This window comes from Pristiophorus japonicus, chromosome 4, assembly GCF_044704955.1.
Source record: "Pristiophorus japonicus isolate sPriJap1 chromosome 4, sPriJap1.hap1, whole genome shotgun sequence".
Taxonomy (NCBI): Eukaryota; Metazoa; Chordata; class Chondrichthyes; family Pristiophoridae; genus Pristiophorus; species Pristiophorus japonicus.
This window is the reverse complement of record NC_091980.1, coordinates 112,888,671-112,911,200: the sequence shown is the minus strand read 5'-3', so window position 1 is coordinate 112,911,200 and position 22,530 is coordinate 112,888,671. Positions and strand designations below refer to the sequence as shown.

At 46.1% G+C, this 22,530-nt stretch overlaps 1 protein-coding gene across 2 annotated transcripts in view; it reads left to right on the top strand.

Moving 5' to 3' along the window:
- Positions 1-22,530, top strand: part of LOC139263032 (protein phosphatase 3 catalytic subunit alpha-like) — a 585,203-nt gene that overhangs the window by 332,402 nt on the left and 230,271 nt on the right. For both annotated transcript variants that reach the window (XM_070878500.1, XM_070878499.1), the window contains exon 2: positions 7,243-7,443. In XM_070878500.1, coding sequence (XP_070734601.1) covers positions 7,243-7,443 — 201 coding nt within the window. The remainder of the gene's footprint in view (positions 1-7,242; positions 7,444-22,530) is intronic.

Sequence of the window (22,530 nt, the reverse complement as noted above, 5' to 3'; positions counted from 1 at the left end):
TGGGAAAATTAATGGGACTGAAAGCTGATAAATCTCCTGGACCTGATGGCCTACATCCTAGGGATTTGAAAGAGGTGGCTATAGAGATAGTGAATGCATTGGTTGTCATCTTCCAAAATCCCATATCGAAACTCAGAACATCTCAATGAGAATGGGCACAAAAATGCCTTGGCGGTTACAAAAATATATTCATGGTTTTATCGACCTTCAGGCTGTTTGATGCAAACCCAGCTATATTAAGGTACAAGACAACAAACAGAACACTCTGAAAGCTATTTTATAACTCCAGGAAACATTTCACAATGTTTCTTAAGGCTCCAAATTAAAGCACTTCCACCTGATGATGCTGGCAATTGGTATGCCTCTTTTAACTCTGTTAATTACCCTTGATGCACAGACCATAGAGGTCATGGGTTGTTGGCCCTAAATCGTAGTGGAAACTGCAACACTGTCATTATAGAGCTTAAATCTTGCGGAAATGGGTTCTGCCCTGGAATTCACCCACAAAATTACAGGTAACCTGTTCTTCAGCTACAAACTTACTAAAAATAGTGAGTAAATTTGGGACCCCAGAGTCCCAGAAACACTATGTAGCCAAAAATGCCCCTTCCCTTAAGGCCTCTTAACACCAGGAAGCAGCGGCCATGTTGCAGAGTGCAATGGCCGCTGACATTTTGTGTAATGGCCGCCATTATCAAAATTCCACTCCCGTGTTATCCCAGTGGTAACCCGCTCCCCTCAAGTGCATGATCACAATGTGCATCATCAATCTATCTCTCCAACGGCGAAATTCCGCCGTGAAAATCTTTGGAGCGCCCAGCTGTGCCAAAACAAGCTTTTTTGCGGTGATCCAGTGAGGCGGAGGCCTTCTGCAATGGTGGCGTGGTTTCCCTTAAAGGGGAGGACTGACTGACGCTGCCGCCATGTTTTTTTTTGTCAGCCGACTGCCATGTCGGCCCGACAATTATGCTCCCGGGATCAGCTGGGCCACAAACAGGCAACCTTGCCACCCCCTCTTGGGTGCCAGGCCGCTGGCCCGGCCAAAACCCTCCCTGGTGACTCAGTGGACCAAAGTTTAAAGATCGCGCAGGCTCTTCCTTTAAGTGAAGGGGAGAGCCGTGGTGACGCGGCGCTGTATTGACATCATCGCGGCGGCCCCTCTGCACTGCCCCCAACTTCCACCCTTATAGTGGTGTCGCCAGTGCATATTCGTCCCCATTAAGAGCGACTTCCGGATCTGAGTGGAAAAAAAAAGAGCGGAATTTCGTTTAAGAACCCACCTCAATCACCGCGGTGATAAAAACCATAGAAACGGGGGAGGGGGTACGGGGACATTTCGGTCCCCATATGCCATCATACCCGTCATAACTCTCAATCAACTTTTTCACCAGGTATTCATCCAACTTGCTGTTAACTTTGCTGAAACAATCAGTGACTACGCATCTCTTGGAAGTCCATTTCATAAGTTAGATAAATGTGCGCACTCTTCCAGTCCACCAGAAAAAGAGAGACCTAGAGGTTTAAAAACATTGGAGGTAATTTTAACCCCCAAGAATGTGTGAGTTTGGATCATGTGGGAAGTTAAAATTAAAAAAAATATAAAACCTGACCTCGAACCCGCCCACTTCCGATTTGAATAGAGGTGACGGCGGGGGGGGACGGGTGGTGTGGGGGGGGTGGGGGGGTGGGGGGAGATGGGTGGGCTGCTTTAAGGAGGCTGTGCATCACCATTTTAATAAGATTTTTATTTTTAACCCATTTCGGCCAGATTTGCCAACTACCCTCACCCCGGGATCTCCCATCAATCATCATCTCGCCTGCCCCCCTCCCCCCCACATGCTATCTCTCCCCCATGATCTCTCACTACCCGCTCTCTGCTTAACTGCGTCCTTGTGCTGCAGGCTTTCCTGCCAGGCAGACAGCCAGCCTGTCACTCAAGCTGCCTTTCTGGCAGGAATCCTGTAGGAAACATCTAAAAGAACTGCAGGACATCTGGGAAACTCGTACTTCTAGGTTTCCCATCCACAACTGCTCCCCCTGTTCCGCTATGAATGCACGGCCCCATAAATATCTGGGCCATTATTTCCATAAAGTGGAATTGTAGATAGATGAAACCACAAAAAAGGCCAACAGCATTTTGGGTTTTATAAATAGGGACAAGTGTGAAGATGTAATAATAAATTTGTACAAAATATTGGTTAGGCCACAGTTAGACTACTGTGTGCCGTTTTGGACATCCCATTAAAGAGGAGACATAAAGCCATTGAGAGCATTCAGCATAAGGGCCGATTTTAACTCGCGGAAAGTTGGTGGGAGCGGACCGCAATCCTGAACGGGAGTCTTTGTTGGAGGCATGACCGATCTTAACTGTTGGGCCTCATTGAATTTCACCAGTCAGCTGCTCACCCATTTCAGATGGAAAGCAGCAGCTGGATAGGGGAAGATGAAGATCGGTGGCTTGGAGATTGCCTAGTGGCAGCAAGGTCAGGCTACCAGCAGCAAGGTAAATCCGATGGAGAGGAGTTGTGAGGATCTCGCGGCTGGAAGAGAGCCTGGAAGAGAGGAGGCCCGGACTTTTCTAGTGGGGCCTGGCGTAGCACTCCTGTTCCTTCTGGCCCCACTAATGAAAGTGTTTTAACTTACCTTAAAGAACCTCACTGGCTTCCCACCAGTTTTACTTGGTGGGATGGCTGCTGAGCAGTGAGGTAAAATGGCATCGGGGTCCCTTGCATATTGTGGTCCGCATCTGTTGCCAAAACCAATGGCATTAAATTGGAAAGTCAGCGTGAATGGAACAGGAAATGGAGAAGCTCAATTTGAACTATACCCCCCTGCTCCTTTCCCTAGGATGATGCCAGGGATAGAAAACTACAGTTCTGATAAGGGACTTTAGATACTGTATTTATGACCACTGAAGCAGCGAAGGCTTAGTGGAGATTTAATATGTTTTTTTAATAAATTATGAAGGGTTTTGACAGAACGATCAGATAAAAGCTATTTCCTATTGGGGATGAGGATGGTCATCAATTTAAATTTGTCACTCAGAGAATGAGGAGTGAAATCAGGAGGACTTTTTATGCAGAGTGTTGTTGGAGCACAGGATGCTTTTTCACAGGGAATGGTTGAGGCAATGACCATTGCATATTTTAAAGGAAAATTGGATAAATATTTGGGGGAATTTTAACTCTCCCTGTTGACTCAATTTTCTGTTCCATTCCTGCTGATTTCCAATTCCTGCAAGACCATAAGGACCAGTATATTTAGTGTGTGCATTCTTCCTGCCTGCAATTTGACTCTGTTTTACAGACTGCAAGTGATCCAAGGGCATACCCATTATAATTACTGTCAAATCTGTCATGGTACCTGACCAGGAAACAGCATGGTTGTGGGACAATTCAACTGTTTAAACAATTGATTTAAAAAGTATCCTCGAGTGGGTTACAGGTATATAGGGCCCGAAATTGATGAACTCACCGCCCACTGCCGCCGACATTCCTCTGGAAGATCCGCCCAGTACCACTTTCGAGGTGAGCTGGAGCGGACAGGAGGGGAAAGCCGCTGGGAAGCACCCGCTGACCCCAGCGGACGGCCAAGTTGCGCAACTGAGCTCCCGCCCGCTGAGCTCTCATATTCATGCGGGCGGGAGTCGGCACCAGAATGGGGGTGGACTGCTGGCTGAAGGCTGGTCTGTCCTCGACGGTAAGTATGAAGATCCTGAAAAAATGGTTAATAAACATTTTTTTTTTCCACAGCGACTTATCTCAATGGGGTCCCCTGAAGGTCTCCCGATGTTTTTTTTTCCTGATGGTTTTTCTTTGCACGTCTTTAACCCTCATGGGCCCGTCTCCATCCTCGGCGGCAAGTGCCTTTGCCGCCAAGATTGGGAGCTCCCACTGGCTGCCGCCCAGATTGGCGACATAAGTCCCTCATTTGCCGCCCACCGACCTTCGAGGGACCTTGTTGATGAATATCCTGCCCAAAGAACCGTCAGCTACTTCGGCGGCCATCGGCAGTCCTCTGGGCGGGCGGGGGCCTTCACCAATTTCGGGCCCATTATGCGGCCATTTATTTATTATGAAGAGTAATGTTACTCCTTTAATGGTACACAGATATAATTGCCTCCTAACCTGTTCCACATAAAACTGCTGAGCCGAGAAATTCAAAATGGCGGGCAGGTAGCATGAGCACATTTCCGGCTCAAATTGCACCATATTGGGTGAGGACAAAAAATATACATACTTCACCCATGCCTGAAGCAGGCATTCGGCCCTTAGCATGTGCAAATAAGTTTAGACCAATTAAGCAGATAAGCTAAGAAATGGAAAATGCATTTTATTGTGGATAAATGTAAGGTAATATATATATATAATATATATAGGTATACAAACCAGTAAAAATGTATAACATGAAAGCAGTTGGATAGAAAAGTAATTTCTTTGGGTCTGATCATTGATCATGTCGTAAAAGTATCTAATTAAAATGAGTCAATTATTAAAAAGGAAAACGAAGTAATGAGATGCATCAGAAGGGCATTAGATCAGCACAGATTGTGTGGGGGTGGGGATTAATCCTGCATGTAGGTTATTTTCTTGTTCCAAGCTTTCTTGTGAAAATAACCAATTCATATGTATTAGCTGAACAATGTAATCATGGGCAAGCAGCTGGAGTTTATTCTGTTCGATGCTAATATTTTACTAAGGGAGACGTGAATTCAAGTTCAACCCTTTGAGCAGCATTTTTAACCGATAGCAGAAATGTAGCAAAATTGGAATTTATCTTGTTTATTCCAATAATATTTTAAATTAGGAACTACTTTTGAGCCATCTTGTGTATAGATGTGCTGCACTGTGAAGTGACTGACTTCCAGCTGTGATTTCTTTGACATAATGGGCCCAAGCTTCGGGCCGCGCCTAAAACGGCGCAGCCCGGACCTGGACGCCCGTTTTTCGCGCCACAAAGTGCGTCTAAAAAAAATTCACCTATTCTCCGGCTCCCTGCAGGTCCTCTGGAGCTGGGCGCGGTGCAGCATGAGTTGTGGGGGGCGGAGCCAGGTCCCTGCGCTGAAAACAGTGCCGGGACCTCTGCACATGTGCGCTACAGTGGACACGCAAGTGCAGTAGCTCCAGGCACCCAAAAATGTGGGAGGGGCCCGAAGCACGCAGCCCCTAGCCCTGGCCAAATGGCCTCACAGGGGCTGCGTGGATAAGGCTCACCTCCCACGCCCAGCTCCCTCCCGACCGGACCCAACTTGACTCCCGCTCTCCCCACCCGGGTGACCTGACCTCTGCACTCCACCCCCCCCACCCCCAACCTCTGCTCCCCCCCCGCCCCCCGACGACCCGGCCTCCGCACCCCCCCCGACCCGGCCTCCGCTTCCCCCCCCCCCAACCCCCCCGGCGACCCGACCTCCGCGGCTCTCTTTTCCCCACCCCCCCGACCTACGCGACTCTCTCTTCCCCCCCCCCGCGACTCTCTCTTCCCTCACCGCCCCCCATCCTCCGTGATTCTTTCCCCCACGACCTCTGCGACTCTCTTTTTCCCCCCCCCGACCTCCGCAACTCTCTTTCCCCTCCCCCCCCGACCTCCGCGACTCTTCTCCCCCCCCCCCCCCACCTGATCTCCGTGACCCCTCCCCCCCGATCTCCGCGCCCCCTCCCCCCCGGACCCGAGACCCGATGCCACCTACCTGTAAATCCAGCCCAAAGTCTTGGGCCCGGTCGTTCAGCCTCCTTCTCTCCCTCTCCTTCCCTCTCCTTCCCTCTCCTTCCCTCCCCTCCCCTTCCCTCCCCTCCCCTTCCCTCCCCTCCCCGCTCCTTCCCTCCCCCCCTCCCCCCTCTCTCCCTCCCCCCTCTCTCCCTCCCCCCCTCACCCCCCCTCATCCCTCCGCTCCTCCTCCCCTCCTCCCTCCTCCCCCCCTCCTCCCTCCTCCTTCTGGATTTTATCCACTCCAACCATGTTCCATAAACACACACCAAGCTTTCCGAGAAATCGGGTGTGGGTGTAAACGGGGTTGGAAGAATCTCTCTCCCCTCCCGAGGACCCCCCCATCACCCTAAGCTCTCTCTCTCACCATCCCACCCCCCACCCCCCCCAACGCTCCCAGGCTCATTCTCTCTCGCTCTCCCCCCAAACCCCCCCTCCAGGCTCTCTCTCAATCTCTCTCTCTCTCCGGTTCCCCCCCCCTCAGATGCGCTCTCTGTCTCTCTCTCTCTCTCTCTCTCTCTCACACTCTACCGCCGCCGCCCCCCCCCCCATGCGCGCTCTCTCTCTCTCTCCCCTCCCCCCAAGCTCGCTCTCTCTCTTCCCCCCCCCCCTCCCAGGCTCTCTCTCTTTCCCTCTCCCCCCACCTCCCCAAAGCTCTCTCTCTCCTTCGTCCGCTCCCCATGTTCTCTCCTTTGTCCCCATCCACCCCTCCCCCAAGGCGCTCTCTCTCTCTCTCTCTCTCTCCTTCCACTCCCTCACCCCCCCCCCCTCCCCCCTGTCGCTGCGGCTCGGCAGGAGGCTTGCGGATCAGCGCTCTCTCTCCCCACCCCGCCGCCTGCAGGATTTGAGGAACAACGTGGTCAGACTGATTGCACGGCCCCACTTCTGGTTATGGTTTCGGGCGGGAGGCATCGGGGGCGGAGTCGAGAGGACGCAGGTGAAAAAGGACAGAAAAAGGGCAGTACAACTAGTCAGTCCCTTAGATAAACACGAGGTAGAAAGGAATAGAAGGATATGCCGATAGAGTTAGATGAAGAGGGGTGGGAGGAGGCTCGCGTGGAGTATAAATACCAGCATGGACCAGTTGGACTGAATGGCCTGTTTTAGTGCTCTGCATCTGTGTAATACTGTGGTTGACCAATTTCATTTTTAGACAAAACACAAACATTTAGGATTTAAAATGTTCCGAGATAGGTTATGTGAGCACATTATTTTGTTCATTTTAGAAATTAAAACTATAATGCAACATGAATTTCACTTAAATTAGTTACCATATTTCAATATCTGATGGCAATCCTGAAACAAGAAATTTCTTATTGTAAGTGTATTAGCTCTTCACAATATTAGCAGTTTATATATTTTATTGTACAATACCCTTAAATTTGTTGATTTAGTGATCTATTTGTGTGTTTATAACTGCGATGATGTATAAAATATATATATATATTTGTGCTTACCTTTACTCGGTAAATACTGCAGTCTGGCAGTATACAATACCTGAAGTCTTTTGTCATCTCTGTTTCTCTTTTTCTGTTATAGCTGTTCCTTTCCCACTAAGCCATCGACTGACCATGAAGGAAGTATTTGATTGTGATGGCAAGCCACGTGTTGATCTTTTGAAGGCTCATCTCACCAAGGAGGGGAGGGTAGACGAAACTGTAGCACTTCGAATTATTCATGAAGGAGCTTCCATTCTTCGCCAAGAGAAAACCATGTTGGATATAGAAGCACCTGTGACAGGTAGAATGGCATAGATTTATAAATATTTTGAGACAAAACAGCTATGCTACCAAATAAAAATGCAGATTTTACTTGCAAATATATTAAGTTAAGAAATGAACTGTGACTATACATTGCTAAGTGTACTAGACAAGCCACATTCCACATTAACAGAAGACATTGGGAATTTCCTCACAGCTGCTCCCACTGTAGCTCTGCCAAAAGTGCAGCAGAAACCCCAATTACCTGCAGAAAGGTGTTTCTGCTACACATGCGGCAACATTCTGGCAGTGCAGCAGGAGCAGCTCTGAGGAAATTCCTGGCATTTGAAATTTAAACTGTAAAATGCATTCTGTTCTCAAAAATTTAGAAAGCCATTTATCTCAGGAGAAGTGAGCCCAAATCTTGTTCAAGGAGAAGGGTTGGGAGTCATATATCACTGCCGAGTGTTTTCAGGTAATATATAACTATTTCAATGCAGGAGTTTGCAAGAAAACCACAATTGCACAGATTTTAAATCTGAGAGTTATGGATTGAATAATGCAATGTCTTGTGAAATAAAAATGTTGGCCTGGTGATGGGGCTCGGGCTGCTTCCATTCGTCAGTTTACCTTGTGATTTCATTTATTCATGTTGTATCTCATCATTAGTTAATTTTGTACTTGATCTCAAGTACTGGCAAGTGTCTTGCATTTTATTTAGCGACTTTTTTTCATTCATTTCATTCTCAAATCAGATTTTTTGTTTGTTTCTGAGAACAATGTAATTAACATGATTTAGGGAAATGTAAGCCGTGCATTGTGCCCAGCCAAAGGAGAATGCAACTCTGGGTCACCGAGAAAGGTTTAAGCAATGAGATACTGAACAGATTATATCTATTTTTAAGTAATGTTTGTTGAGGAATAAATATTGGCCAGAGCACCATTCTAAGTTGCAATTTTTCCTTTGCGTATTCTGCTGCGGAGTTTCCAAAACCAGTACGTTATTTGTCGTTTGGTCTATGAGCCAGCAGGCAGGATAGGCTTTTTAAATGCAACATTATATTATGTAGCAGAGTTACAGTATCAGTGACTGAATAAAATGATACAGAAACACCTGCTCTTCTTCGAAATAGTGCCATGAAATCTTTTACGTTCACCTGAGAGGGCAGACAGGGCCTCGGTTTAACGTCTCATCCAAAATCGCCAGAAGAAGGTCAGACGATCCTGGCTAGGGAGTTAAAATCTCAAATAAGCCTTGTGATGATGTGATCAGTCAAATCTCCCTCAAGGCAAGAGAATTGAATAGTATCAACAACCACAGCAATGGCAATAACTCAGAACATTGATGGGAAACCATTAGTTGTGTCTAAATGCAAATGCAGACTCATGCAAGTATATAAACATAATACACATTGTAAATCTGCGATTGGGGCAAAGGGGGAAAGAAGGGAGAATAGATTGGCAGTTCCAATTTATCAGTTTGTAAATTGAGAAAAATATTATGATGTCTGCTTCCAAGAATAACAATTATTTACAGGATTTCTACAAGTGAATGCATTAGATACCAATCTGTCTGTCAGTGCCACTTTTGTATTGAGATCTCCAAAAGTCAGTTTTTTAAACAAATGGTGTCAATCTGGAGGAAGAGACTACTAACAATTGCTGAATACATTTGCATATGTTGATAAAATAACCAGAAATATCAATGTTGATACCAACAATTTAAATTTAGTTTAAATGGCAGTGATTAAAGAGTAAATATTATTCCAGTCTGAATGTGTCTCTGGTTCCCATCTCCAAATAGTCCATCCTTCCTGTTCCATGTCTTTGTTAGGAGACTTTCAGGTCTGACACCCTGATGTTTGCGTCTCATTTCTTCCATCAGGTTGACTGACAGCTTCCTAAAGTGCTGACATAACCCCTTTAACAGCAGCAGGTTTTATCCTGATCTCTGCTTCTCCTCCTCCTTTTCAATTTTGATTTAATTGTCAGAAAATGATGTGCAGTGTTCCCAGATTTCGAGCATGTGCTGCAAATGGGTGAGGCTATGCACCAGAAACAGTATTGGAAAATTACCCTTTTTATCTATTCACTGTGACTTCGTTTCTCTTGTACATATTTACAAGCAAGAAATGTCTGATTGTTTATTTATTTAGTTTGGCTATGAACAGCTGTTGTTAATTTTGTTCTACTTTTGAAAACAATGGCCAAGAATTTCCTCAGAACTGCTCACACTCCGCCACTGTGACTTCATTGGAAGTGCGATGGAAACCGCGTAAATGGTGATTTCCACCACACTTCCAACAAAGTTAAGGTAACAGAGTGGGAGCAGCTCCAATGGTATTCCTTTTACTGCCCAATAAAAGAATCACAGACTCGAGATAAATTCAATATGATAGTTCTATTTACTGAATTAATGCGCATGTTTTTGCATGCATTTGGTTCCGAAATGCATGTAACATAAGTCTATAAGAGATTTTCTGAGGTGTTTTTAAATTATTCTTGTGATTCTTATACTTCTTACTTATATTGCTTGAACCTTGTACCTTACTCCTAAGTGCTTTTGTAACGGAAGGGTTGACAATGGCGATTTACTATTGGGAAACTGGTAAGCTACCTCGGATTTAGTTGGATTTATGACCTACTCTGATATGCATGCATCAGTCCCAGGAGTGCCCTCTGCTGGAGATGCAATCCTGTCAGATGTGATGCCTGCAACCCATGGTACAGAGTTTCTTTGAAAACAGCTATAGCAGTAGTGAGAGCAGTCATGAGAGATGCTTTTATTGCTATGTCAACAGAAAACAATACTGGGACTAAAACTGCAATAACAGACAGAAGTACAGACAACCAGTTTTCCACCCCTTACATTGCTGTGGATCTGAAGCCCAGTACATTCTCAACACAGTGCATCCTCTGTTGGAAAATAGTATAAGGCAACTAACTTCAGCATATGTGCTCGCCTCCCTCTCTACTTGCTGGCTCATTAGCAGCCCCCACCGGTGCTAAATCTTCATTCACCATCATCATCATCATCATCATCATCATAGGCGGTCCCTTGAAATCGAGGAAGACTTGCTTCCACTCTAAAAGTGAGTTCTCAGGTAACTGTACAGTCCAATACAGGAATTACAGTCTCTGTCACAGGTGCGACATACAGTGGTTGAAGCACTGGGGTGGGGAGTCTGGTTTTCCGCACGCTCCTTCCGCTGTTTACGCTTCGTTTCTGCATGCTCTCGGTGACGAGACTCGAGGTGCTCAGTGCCCTCCCGGATGCTCTTCCTCCACTTAGGGCGGTTTTGGGCAAGGGATTCCCAGGTGCCAATGGGGATGTTGCACTTTATCAAGGAGGCTTTGAGGGTGTCCTTGAAACGTTTCCTCTGCCCACCTGCAGCTCGCTTGCCATTTAGGAGTTCCGAGTAGAGCGCTTGCTTTGGGAGTCTCATGTCGGGCATGTGGACGATGTGGCCCGCCCAACGGAATTGGTCGAGTGTGGTCAGTGCTTCGATGCTGCGGATGTTGGCCTGATCGAGAACACTGACATTGGTGTGTTTATCCTCCCAGTGGATTTGCAGGATCTTGCGGAGGCAGCGCTGGTGGTACTTCACCAGCGCTTTGAGGTGTCTACTATATGTGGTCCATGACTCTGAGCTATAGGAGAGCGGGTATCACTACTGCCCTGTAGACCATAAGCTTGGTGCCAGATTTGAGGTCCTGGTCTTCAAACACTCTCTTCCTCAGGCGACTGAAGGCTATGCTGGCACACTGGAGGCGTTGTTGGATCTCATCGTCGATGTTTGCCCTTGCTAATAGTAGGCTCCCGAGGTATGGAAAATCTTCATTATGCGTTACTCATCCATATCAGTTAGGAATTGATGTATCTGGACTGCTGCTTGATTAAAGAATTAGTGATGACAGTTTGTGCTTCTGATAAGCTTCGGTTCTCCATGCTTTATGAAGATAAATGAAGGCTCATTATTTGCCTAAAATGTACAATTAATATGGCACGTAACTGATGATCTGACCAGCCTTCCAACCTTGTAAGGACCAACACCTCTCGGGTCTGCACCATGGAGTGTTCAGGTTCTGTTAAAGGGTTATCCTGGGATAATTTACCAACTGTTAAACTCCTTGTCCGACTGTTCCGTACAAATTTGGCTTTTAAATAAGACCAGCATGAATTAACAATGGAGGTCAACATGCCACCTGCTTATTATGTTCACTTTTTGACTGTGTGAAGAAGAATTTTTTAACAAAGCACACTGAAAAGAATCATACTTTAATGTCCTATTACCCTGTACTCCATATTAGGGTTTATGTGCCATCTGGCATTCATTTATTTGATTGTGGGACGATTGCACTTGTTTAATTGGCCCAGATTTTGCTCACTCACTCACACTTGCACATCAGCACTCACAGGTATGAAGGATTAAATCGGACAGCAACATCTAGCATCCACACATACACAATTAAACGCGGAACTCTGGAAGTTGTTGTCCGATTTGCCCTGCTCCTCCACAAGCTTTGCTGCACTGAACCTTGTCGAGCGATTCGGCATAGAAACACATGAAGGGCATGAAGTTATAGTACTTACCCACTAATTCGCTACTAAACACACCAGAAAAAGTTAGGGCTGGTGCACTCGGGTGTAAATGAATTTTTAACAGCATAATAAGTCTTAATTACTGCCAAACAACCTCTCTGGCACTGAAAATTACATTTTATAAGTATGGAGTCTCCTTCCTTCAGAATTTAATTACTGGAGGAGATTTTTTTCCACCGCTGGTGTTCAGAGGGACCTGGGTATCCTACATGAATCACTGAAAGTTAACATGCAGTTACAGCAAGCAATTAAGAAAGAAATAGTACATTGCCCTTTATTACAAGAGGATTTGAGTATAAGAGTAAAGAAGTCTCACTGCAATTATACAGGGTCCTGGTGAGACCGCATCTGAAGTATTGTCTCCAGTTTTGGTCTCCTTACCTAAGGAAGGATATACTTGCCATTGAGGGAGTGCAACGAATGTTCACCAGACTGATTCCTGGAATGTGGAGATTATCCTATGAGGATAAATTGAGTAGATTAGATCGATAATGTCTAAAGTTTAGGAGAATGAGAGGTGATGTAATTGAAACATACAATATTTTTACAGGGTAGATGCAGGGAGGATGTTTCCTCTGGCTGGGGAGTCTAGAACCAGGGGTCACAGTCTCAGAATAAGGGGTCGGCCATTTAGGACTTCACTCAGAGGGTGGTGAATCCTTAGAATTCTCTACCCAGAGTACTGTGGAGGCTTAGTCTTTGAGTATATTCAGGACAGAGATTGACAGATTTTTGGATATTAAGGGAATCAAGGGATAAGGGGACAGTGCAGGAAAGTGGAGTTGGGGTAGAAGATCAACCATGATTTCATTGAATGGCAGAGCAGGCTCGAGGGGCCGAATGGCCTCCTCCTGCTCCTAATTCTTATGTTTTTATATTATGCTTGGGTTGTGCAGCGAAATCACGAGCCAGGAAGTCAGCGGATTGCCCTTGTCACCCAGTAACCACCCTCTGGTTTGCCGTGGTAGCTCAAATGCAGATGGGACAACAGACTGCCGCAGAATGAAGACATCATGACTGCTGCCAGGATATCATTGATAAGTTTGTTTTGGGATGTTTATTTTTTGTTGGCTTTTATTTTTGCATTGTGGCCAAGTAGACACTGTGATGGTCAGTGACAGTAAGATTTAGGACCATTGGTGAATGTGGAATTTAGGTTGTGCTTACTGGTATTGCAGCTATACGAGTCAGTCACGGACAGACTGGCCAGAAAGGGGCTGTCTGGGTTGTCTCCGCCTGGTCCTCAGCTGATTGCTGAATAGCTGGTGGCAACGGCTATGCCCTCATGATGGCGAGGTTGTGAAGCATGCAGCAGACCACCACGAAGCACGACACCCGCTCTGCCGAGTATTGCAGGGCTCCTCCAGAGCGGTCCAGGCAGCGGAAGCATTCCTTCAGCACGCCAATGGTCTGCTCGATGATAATTTGTGTGGCAGCATAGCTTTCGTTGTATGAATGCTGCTCACGTGTGCGTGGGTTGCTCACCGGAGTTGTCGCCCAGTAGCCACTCTCTGGTTTGTCATGGTGGCTCAAATGCAGATGGGATGACGGACTGCTGCAAAATGAAGGCATCATTACTGCTGCCAGGATATCGGGCATTGACCTGCATGATTCACTGAGTATGGTCGCCCACCAGCTGGACATTGAGGGAATGGAATCCCTTCTGGTTGTGGTACAATTTCGAATTCACATGTGGGACCCACAAAGCGATGTGTGTGCAGGCAAACAGCACCCTGCATCTTGGAGAAGCCTTGTTCTTACTCTGCTTGCTTGCTTCTCTCTGACAAGAGAGAATTAAATATATTCACCTCCCTTTGCATACAGAGTCTCATTAAACCTCACTATGCAACAGTGCATGGCCAATGGGGCAGTGTTGGAAATATTGCCTGCTCCAGCTTAGAGGCATAAAAATTCATGGTCACCCTCGCCTTCACAGCCACTGGCAAAGCTGTCCTCTGCCTGCTCTGAGGCTGCTGTTCTGCCTGCAGCAGGTGGCAGATTCCAGTGAGCTCCTCCTTAGTGAGATAGTGAGGTTGAGGTCCAGATCAGAAGTATGCATGCATGCGCCGCAAACACTGTTTTGAACTCAAATCAGTACCTGTAGCACTGAAAAACTGGGTGTTACAGAACCAAATTTAGTGGCTTGGTGAGGAGTCTTCAGTCTGATTGGTTGAAGAGACAAGCTATTGTTTGTCCTGCTCTCACATGCCACAGACCATCTGTAGAGGGCACCGTCCTGAAAAGCATCACTAAATACTGTAAGTTGCCACTCAAAAGTCCACAAAAAACTGTGGGCAGCTGTAAGCATAATGATCCTTCGCTGCTGACTGTAAAATATGGGCCATTATCTTTAACAAAACCGACTATAACTAGTCACCCATGGATGTCCTTCAACTCCATGTTAAGAGCTGAGCTTCTTCCATGCCTCCTCCTGGTTCTCCAAGTGATGAACCCGAGTTGACCTGGCCGGCGACATGCTGCCATATTCATCTCTGGACGTCTCCCCAAACTATTAATCAAGGCTTCAATCTCCGTGTCTGTGAAATAGGCTTTCTGAATTCTTGTTCTATTTTTATAAAGCTTCTCAGCTGAATACAATCAATTCTCACCATTTATATTGGCCAACGTTGCAATTTAGATGCTTACAAAGTGTAAAGTAGCACAGTTAGATGTGCATCAAGATTGACTAGTTTTCTTTTATTCCCACTATTGAAATTGAATTACATGGCTATTGCAATTCAGATTTAAAGCTCAAGAATAAAATGGCATGCTCCACAGCCATCTTGATTTGAGTTAGTTATTTTTCATAAAATAAGACCATTTAACCCTTTATTTGAAAAAGAGCAAAAGAAAACACCCAGTATTATTGGGATAATATTAGTCGGGATAATATTAGTCGGGATAAATGGGTAATTTTCTGGTTGGCAAATAGTAACTAGTGGGGTGCCACAGGAATTGGTGCTGGGGTTTCAACTATTTACAATCTATATTAATGACTTGGATGAAGGGACCGAGTGTAATGTAACCAAATTTACTGCTGATACAAAGATAGGTGTGAAAGCATGTTGTGAGGAGGACACAAAGAATCTGCAAAGGGATTATAGATAGGCTAAGTGAGTGGGCAAACATTTGGCAGATGGAGTATAATGTGGGAAAATGTGAGGTTATGGTAGGAAAAATAAAAAAACAAATGATTATTTAAATGGTGAGAGATTACAAAATGTTGCCATACAGAGGGATCTGGGGGTCCTTGTGTATGAAACACAAAAAGTTAGCATGCAGGTATAGCAAGTAATTAGGAAGGCATATGGAATGTTGGCCTTTATTGCAAGGGGTTGGAGTATAAAAGTCCTGCTACAACTGTACAGAGTATTGGTGAGGCCACACCTAAAGTACTGCATACAGTTTTGGTCTCCTTATTTACTTGCATTGGAGGCAGTTCAGAGAAGGTTCACTAGGTTGATTCCTGAGATGAAGGGGTTGTCTTATGAAGAAAGGTTGAGCAATTTGGGCCTATACTCATTGGAGTTTAGAAGAATGAGAGGTGATCTTATTGAAACGTATATGATTCTGCGGGGTCTTAACAGGGTAGTTACAGAGAGGATGTTTCCCTTCACGTGGGTATCTAGAACTAAGGGACATAGTTTCAGAATAAGGGATCGCCCATTTAAAATGGAGATGAGAAGGAATTTCTTCCCTCACAGGGTCTCAAATTCTCTACCCCAGAGAGCTGAGGAGGTTGGGTCATTGAATATATTTAAGGTGGAGATAGACAGATCTTTGAAGGATAAGAGAGTCAAGGGTTATGGGGAACGGGCAGGGAAACAAAGAAACATAGAAAATAGGTGCAGGAGTAGGCTATTCGGCCCTTCGAGTCTGCACCGCCATTCAATAAGATCATGATTGATCATTCCTTCAGTACCTCTTTCTTGCTTTTTCTCCATACCCCTTGATCCCCTTAGCCGTAAGGGCCATATCTAACTCCCTCTTAAATATATCCAATGAACTGGCATCAACAACTCTGCGGCAGGGAATTCCATAGGTTAACAACTCTCTGAGTGAAGAAGTTTCTCCTCATCTCAGTCCTAAATGGCCAACCCTTATCCTAAGACTATGTCCCCTGGTTCTGGACTTCCCCAACATCGGGAACATTCTTCCCGCATCTAACCTGTCCAGTCCCGTCAGAATTTTATATGTTTCTCTGAGATCCCCTCTCATCCTTCTAAACTCCAGTGAATAAAGGCCCAGTTGATCCAGTCTCTCCTCATATGACAGTCGTGCCATCCCTGGAATCAGTCTGGTGAACCTTCGCTGCACTCCCTCAATAGCAAGAACGTCCTTCCTCAGATTAGGAGACCAAAACTGAACACAATATTCCAGGTGAGGCCTCACTATAAGGCCCTGTACAACTGCAGTAAGACCTCCCTGCTCCTATACTCAAATCCCCTAGCTATGAAGGCCAACATACCATTTTCCTTCTTCACCGCCTGCTGTACCTGCATGACCAGTTTCAGTGACTGATGAATCATGACACCCAGGTCTCATTGCACCTCCCCTTTTCCTAATCTGCCGCCATTCAGATAATATTCTGCCTTCGTGTATTTGCCCCCAAAATGGATAACCTCACATTTATCCACATTATACTGCATCTGCCATACATTTGCTCACTCACCTAACCTGTCCAAGTCACCCTGCAGCCTCTTAGCGTCCTCCTCACAGCTCACACCGCCACCCAGTTTAGTATCATCCGCAAACTTGGAGATATTACACTCAATTCCTTCATCTCAATCGTTCATGTATATTGTAAAGAGCTGGGGTCCCAGCACTGAGTCCTGCAGTGCTCCACTAGTCACTACTTGCCATTCTGAAATGGACCCATTTATCCTGACTCTCTGTTTCCTGTCTGCCAACCAGTTCTCTATCCACGTCAGTACATTAACCCCAATACCATGCGCTTTAATTTTGCACACCAATCTCTTGTGCGGGACCTTGTCAAAAGCCTTTTGAAAGTCCAAATACACCACATCCAATGGTTCTCTCTTGTCCACTCTGCTAGTTACATCCTCAAAATATTCCAGAAGATTCGTCAAGCATGATTACCCTTTTATAAATCCATGCTGACTTGGTCCGATCCTGTCACTGCTTTCCAAATGCGCTGCTATTTCATCCTTAATGATTGATTCCAACATTTTCCCCACTACTGATGTCAAGCTTACCTGTTTTCTCTCTCCTTCCTTTTTTAAAAAGTGGTGTTACATTAGCTACCCTCCAGTCCATAGGAACTGATCCAGAGTCGATAGACTGTTGGAAAATGATCACCAATGCATCCACTAATTCTCAGGCCACTTCCTTAAGTACTCTGGGATGCAGACTATCAGGCGCCGGGGATTTATCGGCCTTCAATCCCATCAAATTCCCTAACACAATTTCCCACCTAATAAAGATATCCTTCAGTTCCTCCTTCTCACTAGACCCACTGTCCCCTAGTGCATTTGGAAGGTTATTTGTGTGTTCCTTTGTGAAGACAGAACTGAAGTATTGGTTCAATTGGTCTGCTATTTCTTTGTTCCTCATTATAAAGTCACCTGAATCCGACTGCAAGGGACCTACGTTTGTCTTCACTAATCTTTTTCTCTTCACATATTTATAGAAGCTTTTGAAGTCAGTTTTTATGTTCCCTGCTAGCTTCCTCTCGTACTCTATTTTCCCCCTCTTAATTAAACCCTTAGTCCTCCTCTGTTGAATTCTAAATTTTTTCCCAGTCCTCAGGTTTGTTGCTTTTTTTTAGCCAATTTATATGCCTCTTCCTTGGCTTTAACACTATCCTTAATTTCCCTTGTTAGCCATGGCTGAGCCACCTTCCCTGTTTTATTTTTACTCCAGATAGGGATGTACAATTGCTGAAGTTCATCCATGTGATCTTTAAATGTTTGCCATTGCTTATCCACCGTCAACCCTTTAAGTATCCTTTGCCAGTCTATTCTAGCCAATTCACGCCTCATACCTTCCAAGTTACCTTTCCATAAGTTCAGAACCCTAGTTTCTGAATTAACTTTGTCACTCTCCATCTTAATAAGGAAATCTACCATATTATGGTCACTCTTCCCCAAGGGGCCTCGCACAACAAGATTGCTCATTAGTCCTTTCTCATTACACATCACCCAGTCTAGGATGGCCAGCTCTCTGGTTGGTCCTCAACATATTGGTCTAGAAAACCATCCCTAATACACTCCAGGAAATCCTCCTCCACCACATTGCTACCAGTTAGGTTAGTCCAATCAATATGTAGATTAAAGTCGGCCATATTTACTACTGTACCTTTATTGCACACCTCCCTTATTTCTTGTTTGATGCTGTCCCTAACCTCACTACTACTGTTTGGTGGCCTGTACACAACTCCCACTAGCGTTTTCTGCCCTTTGGTATTCCGTAGCTCCACCCATACCGATTCCACATCATCCAAGCTAATGTCCTTCCTTACAATTGCATTGATTTCCTCTTTAACCAGCAACGCCACCCCGCCTCCTTTTCCTTTCTGTCTAGCCTTCCTAAATGCTGAATACCCTTAGATGTTGAGTTCCCAGCCTTGGCCCCCCTGGAGCCATGTCTCGGTGATGCCAATGACATCGTATCCGTTAACTGCTATCTGCGCAGTTAATTCATCCACCTTATTCCGAATATTCCTCGCATTGAGGCACAGAGCCTTCAGGCTTGTCCTTTTCACACACTTTTCCCCTTTAGAATTTTGCTATAATGTGGCCCTTTTTGTTTTTTGCCTTGGGTTTCTCTGACCTCCACTTTTACTATTCTCCTTTCTATCTTTTGCTTCTGTCTCCCTGCATTGGTTCCCATCCCCCTGCCATATTAGTTTAACTCCCCCCCAACAGCACTAGCAAACACTCCCCCCAGGACATTGGTTCCGGTCCTGCCCAGGTGCAGACCGTCCAGTTTGTACTGGTCCCACCTCCCCCAGAACCAGTTCCAATGCCCCAGGAATTTGAATCCCTCCATTATGCACCACTGCTCAAGCCACGTATTCATCTGAGCTATCCTGCGATTCCTACTCTGACTAGCACGTGGCACTGGTAGCAATCCTAAGATTACTACTTTTCAGGTCCTACTTTTTAATTTAACTCCTAGCTCCCTAAATTCACCTCGTCGGACCTCATCCCGTTTTTTACCTATGTCATTGGTACCTATATGCACCACGACAACTGGCTGTTCACCTTTTCAGAATGTCCTGCACCTGCTCCGAGACATCCTTGACCCTTGCACCAGGGAGGCAACATACCACCCTGGAGTCTCGATTGCAGCCACAGAAATGCCTATCTATTCTCCTTACAATTGAATTCCCTATCACTATCGCTCTCCCACTGTTTTTCCTGCCCTCCTGTGCAGCAGAGCCAGCCACGGTGCCATGAACTTGGCTGCTGCTGCCCTCCCCTGCTGAGTCATCCCCCTCAACAGTACCCAAAGCAGTGTATCTGTTTTGCAGGGGGATGACCACAGGGGACCCCTGCATTACCTTCCTTGCACTGCTCTTCCTGTTGGTCTTCCATTCACTATCTGGCTGTGGACCCTTTACCTGCGGTAAAGCCAACTCGCTCAACGTGCTATTCACGTCATTCTCAGCATCCAGAGTGAATCCACCTGCAGCTCCAGTGCCGCAATGCAGTTCGTCAGGATCTGCAGGCGGATACACTTCCCGCACACGTAGTCGTCAGGGACACCGGAAGCGTCCCCGAGTTCCCACATAGTACAGGAGGAGCATAACATGTGTCCGAACTGTCCTGCCATGACTTAACCCTTAGATTAATCTAATTGGGCAACAACAATGTTAAAAGGTTACTTACTGATAAAGAAAAGAAAAAGAAAAAGTACTCACCAATCACCAGCCAATCACTTACCCCCTTGGCTGTGACGTCACCTTTCGACTTCTTTCTACTTCTTTTTTGCCTCCCTGCTGCAGCTGTACTAGTAGACCTCCGACGCTGCTCTCGCCTCGCCGAACTCCCCGCACTGCCGCAGCGTTGGGCTTTTTATAGGCCTGTTCCGATGCTGCTCCCGCCTCTCCGAACTCCCCGAACTGCCGTCGCGTGGCGTTCAGGCGAAGATCAGATCAGCCATGATCTTATTGAATGGCTAGGCAGGCTCGAGGGGCCACATGGCCTACTCCTGCTCCTATTTCTTGTGCTCTGATCATTTTTCAAAACTCTAAAGGCCCAGAATAAAAGGCTTAAACAATAGCTGTTTCACTGACAACTGATCTGTCAATCCTCAACTCCTCAGTACATTACAACAACAACTTGTATTTATATAGCGCCTTTAACGTAGTACAACGTCCCAAGGTGCTTCACAGGAGTATTATGTGCTAAAAATTTGACACCGAGCCACATAAGTAGAAATTAGCACAGGTGACCAAAAGCTTGGTCAAAGAGCGTCTTGAAGGAGGAAAGAGAGGTCGAGAGGTGGAAAGGTATGGGCAGGGAGTTGCAGAGCTTGGGGCAGAGGCAACAGAAGGCACGGCCACCAATGGTTCAGCGATTACAATCAGGGATGCTCAGGAGGGCAGAATTAGAGAAGCACAGGCATCTTGAGGGGGGGGGGGGGGGGTGGGGGGGTGGCGGCGGTGGTTGTGGGGCTGGAGGAGATTACAGAGATAAGGAGGGTAAGGTCATGGAAGGATTTGAAAATAAGGATGAGAATTTTAAAATCCAGGCGTTGTTTAACCGGAAGCCAATGTAAGTCAGCGAGCACAGGGGTGATGGGTGAGCGGGACTTGGTCCGAGTTAGGACATGGGCAGTCGAGTTTTGGATCATCTCTAGTTTACGTAGGGTAGAATGTGGGAGGCCAGCCAGGAGTGCGTTGGAATAGTCAAGTATAGAAGTAACAAAGGCATGGTTGAGGGTTTCAGCAGTGGATGAGCTGAGGCAGAGATGGCGATGTTACAGAGGTGGAAATAGGCGGTCTTAGTTATACTGCGGATATGTGGTTAATACCAAGGTTGCGAACAGTCTGGTTCAGCCTCAGACAGGAGTTGGAGAGAGGAATGGAGACAGTGTCTAGAGAAGGGAGTTTGTGGCAGGGACTGAAAACAATGGCTTCCGTCATCCCAATATTCAATTGGAAAACATTTCTGCTCATCCAGAACTGACAATTTAGAGACCATAGAGGGATCGTGAGAGGCGGTAGTGAGGTAGAGCTGGGTGTCATCAGCGTACATGTGGAAGCTGATGGTGTTATCGGATGATGTTGCCAAGGGGCAACATGTAGATGAGAAATAGGAGGGGGCCAAGGATAGATCCTTGGGGGGTACCAGAGTTAATGATGTGGGGGCGGGAAGAGAAGCCGTTGCAGATGGCTATGATTAGTTAGATAAGAATGGAACCAGGCGAGTGCAGTCCCACCCAGCTGGACGACGGTGGAGAAGAATAGAGTGGTCATCTGTGTCAGAGGCTGCAGATAATTTAAAAAGGACGAGGAGTTATCGTTTGCCTTTGTCACAGTCATAAAGGATGTCATTTGTGACTTTGATGAGAGCCATTACAGGATATTGTCCCTATTTTCTGGGTAATTTGAAACTGCCTTTGGTAATATATTTGCAAAGAGAAATGCAACTATGTTGATGATTTAGAATAGTTTATTTGAATGGTTATAGTGCAAATGGATATTTTGGCCTTGACATGTTACTGCGCAGCACCGGTTTTCGAGTGAAAAACAGGGGGCTGAAGGATCCAATATAGCATGTGTACAGTTAGTCTCTGTTGCAAGTCCACTTCATGCTACATTGGTTAGGGCACCCTGTAGTCATCCTAGGTGCCCACCTAAAACTGGAGTTCGGTGCATTGCTTTTGCAGATCGGGATCCTAATGTCTGTTTCAGGCCCCTTTGTAAAATTAATTAGTGACTGACTACAGCATGTGCCATGCCTGCTGTGGTCAGTTTTCTCAGGCGCACAGGAGACAAACTATAATGGTCCTTAAAGGGACCGTTAGAGACTGCTAAACAAAAGGTAAGTTGAAAGTTCTTTTGCTTACCTGAATGTGGAGCGAGGAAGAGCAGGAGTGCCTCCTCCTCCCCCATCCTTGGAGTCAGCTGAGGTTTTCAGCTGGCATCCAAGCCAACCAAATTCACTCTCCCACACCAGCACGTAACTGGGAAGTTGGAGTTGTGGCTGGTGCCCCCAGCTCCCTGGTACCATCCAATGAGGCTGGCGAACCAATTTGCCATGATCCTGCTGCTGACCTCATTAGGTGCACTGCACCAGAATCCTGCCCCGATTCGAACGTGATCCAATTTCTACACCATTACTAACATAAGAACATAAGAAATAGGAGCATGAGTCGGCCATTTGGCCCCTGAAGCCTGCTCCGCCATTCAATAAGATCATTACTGATCTGGTCATGGACTCAGCTCCACTTCCCTACCCGCTCCCCATAACCCTTTACACCCTTATCGCTCAAAGATCTGTCTATCTCCACCTTAATATAGTCAATGACCCAGCCTCCACAGCTCTCTCGGGC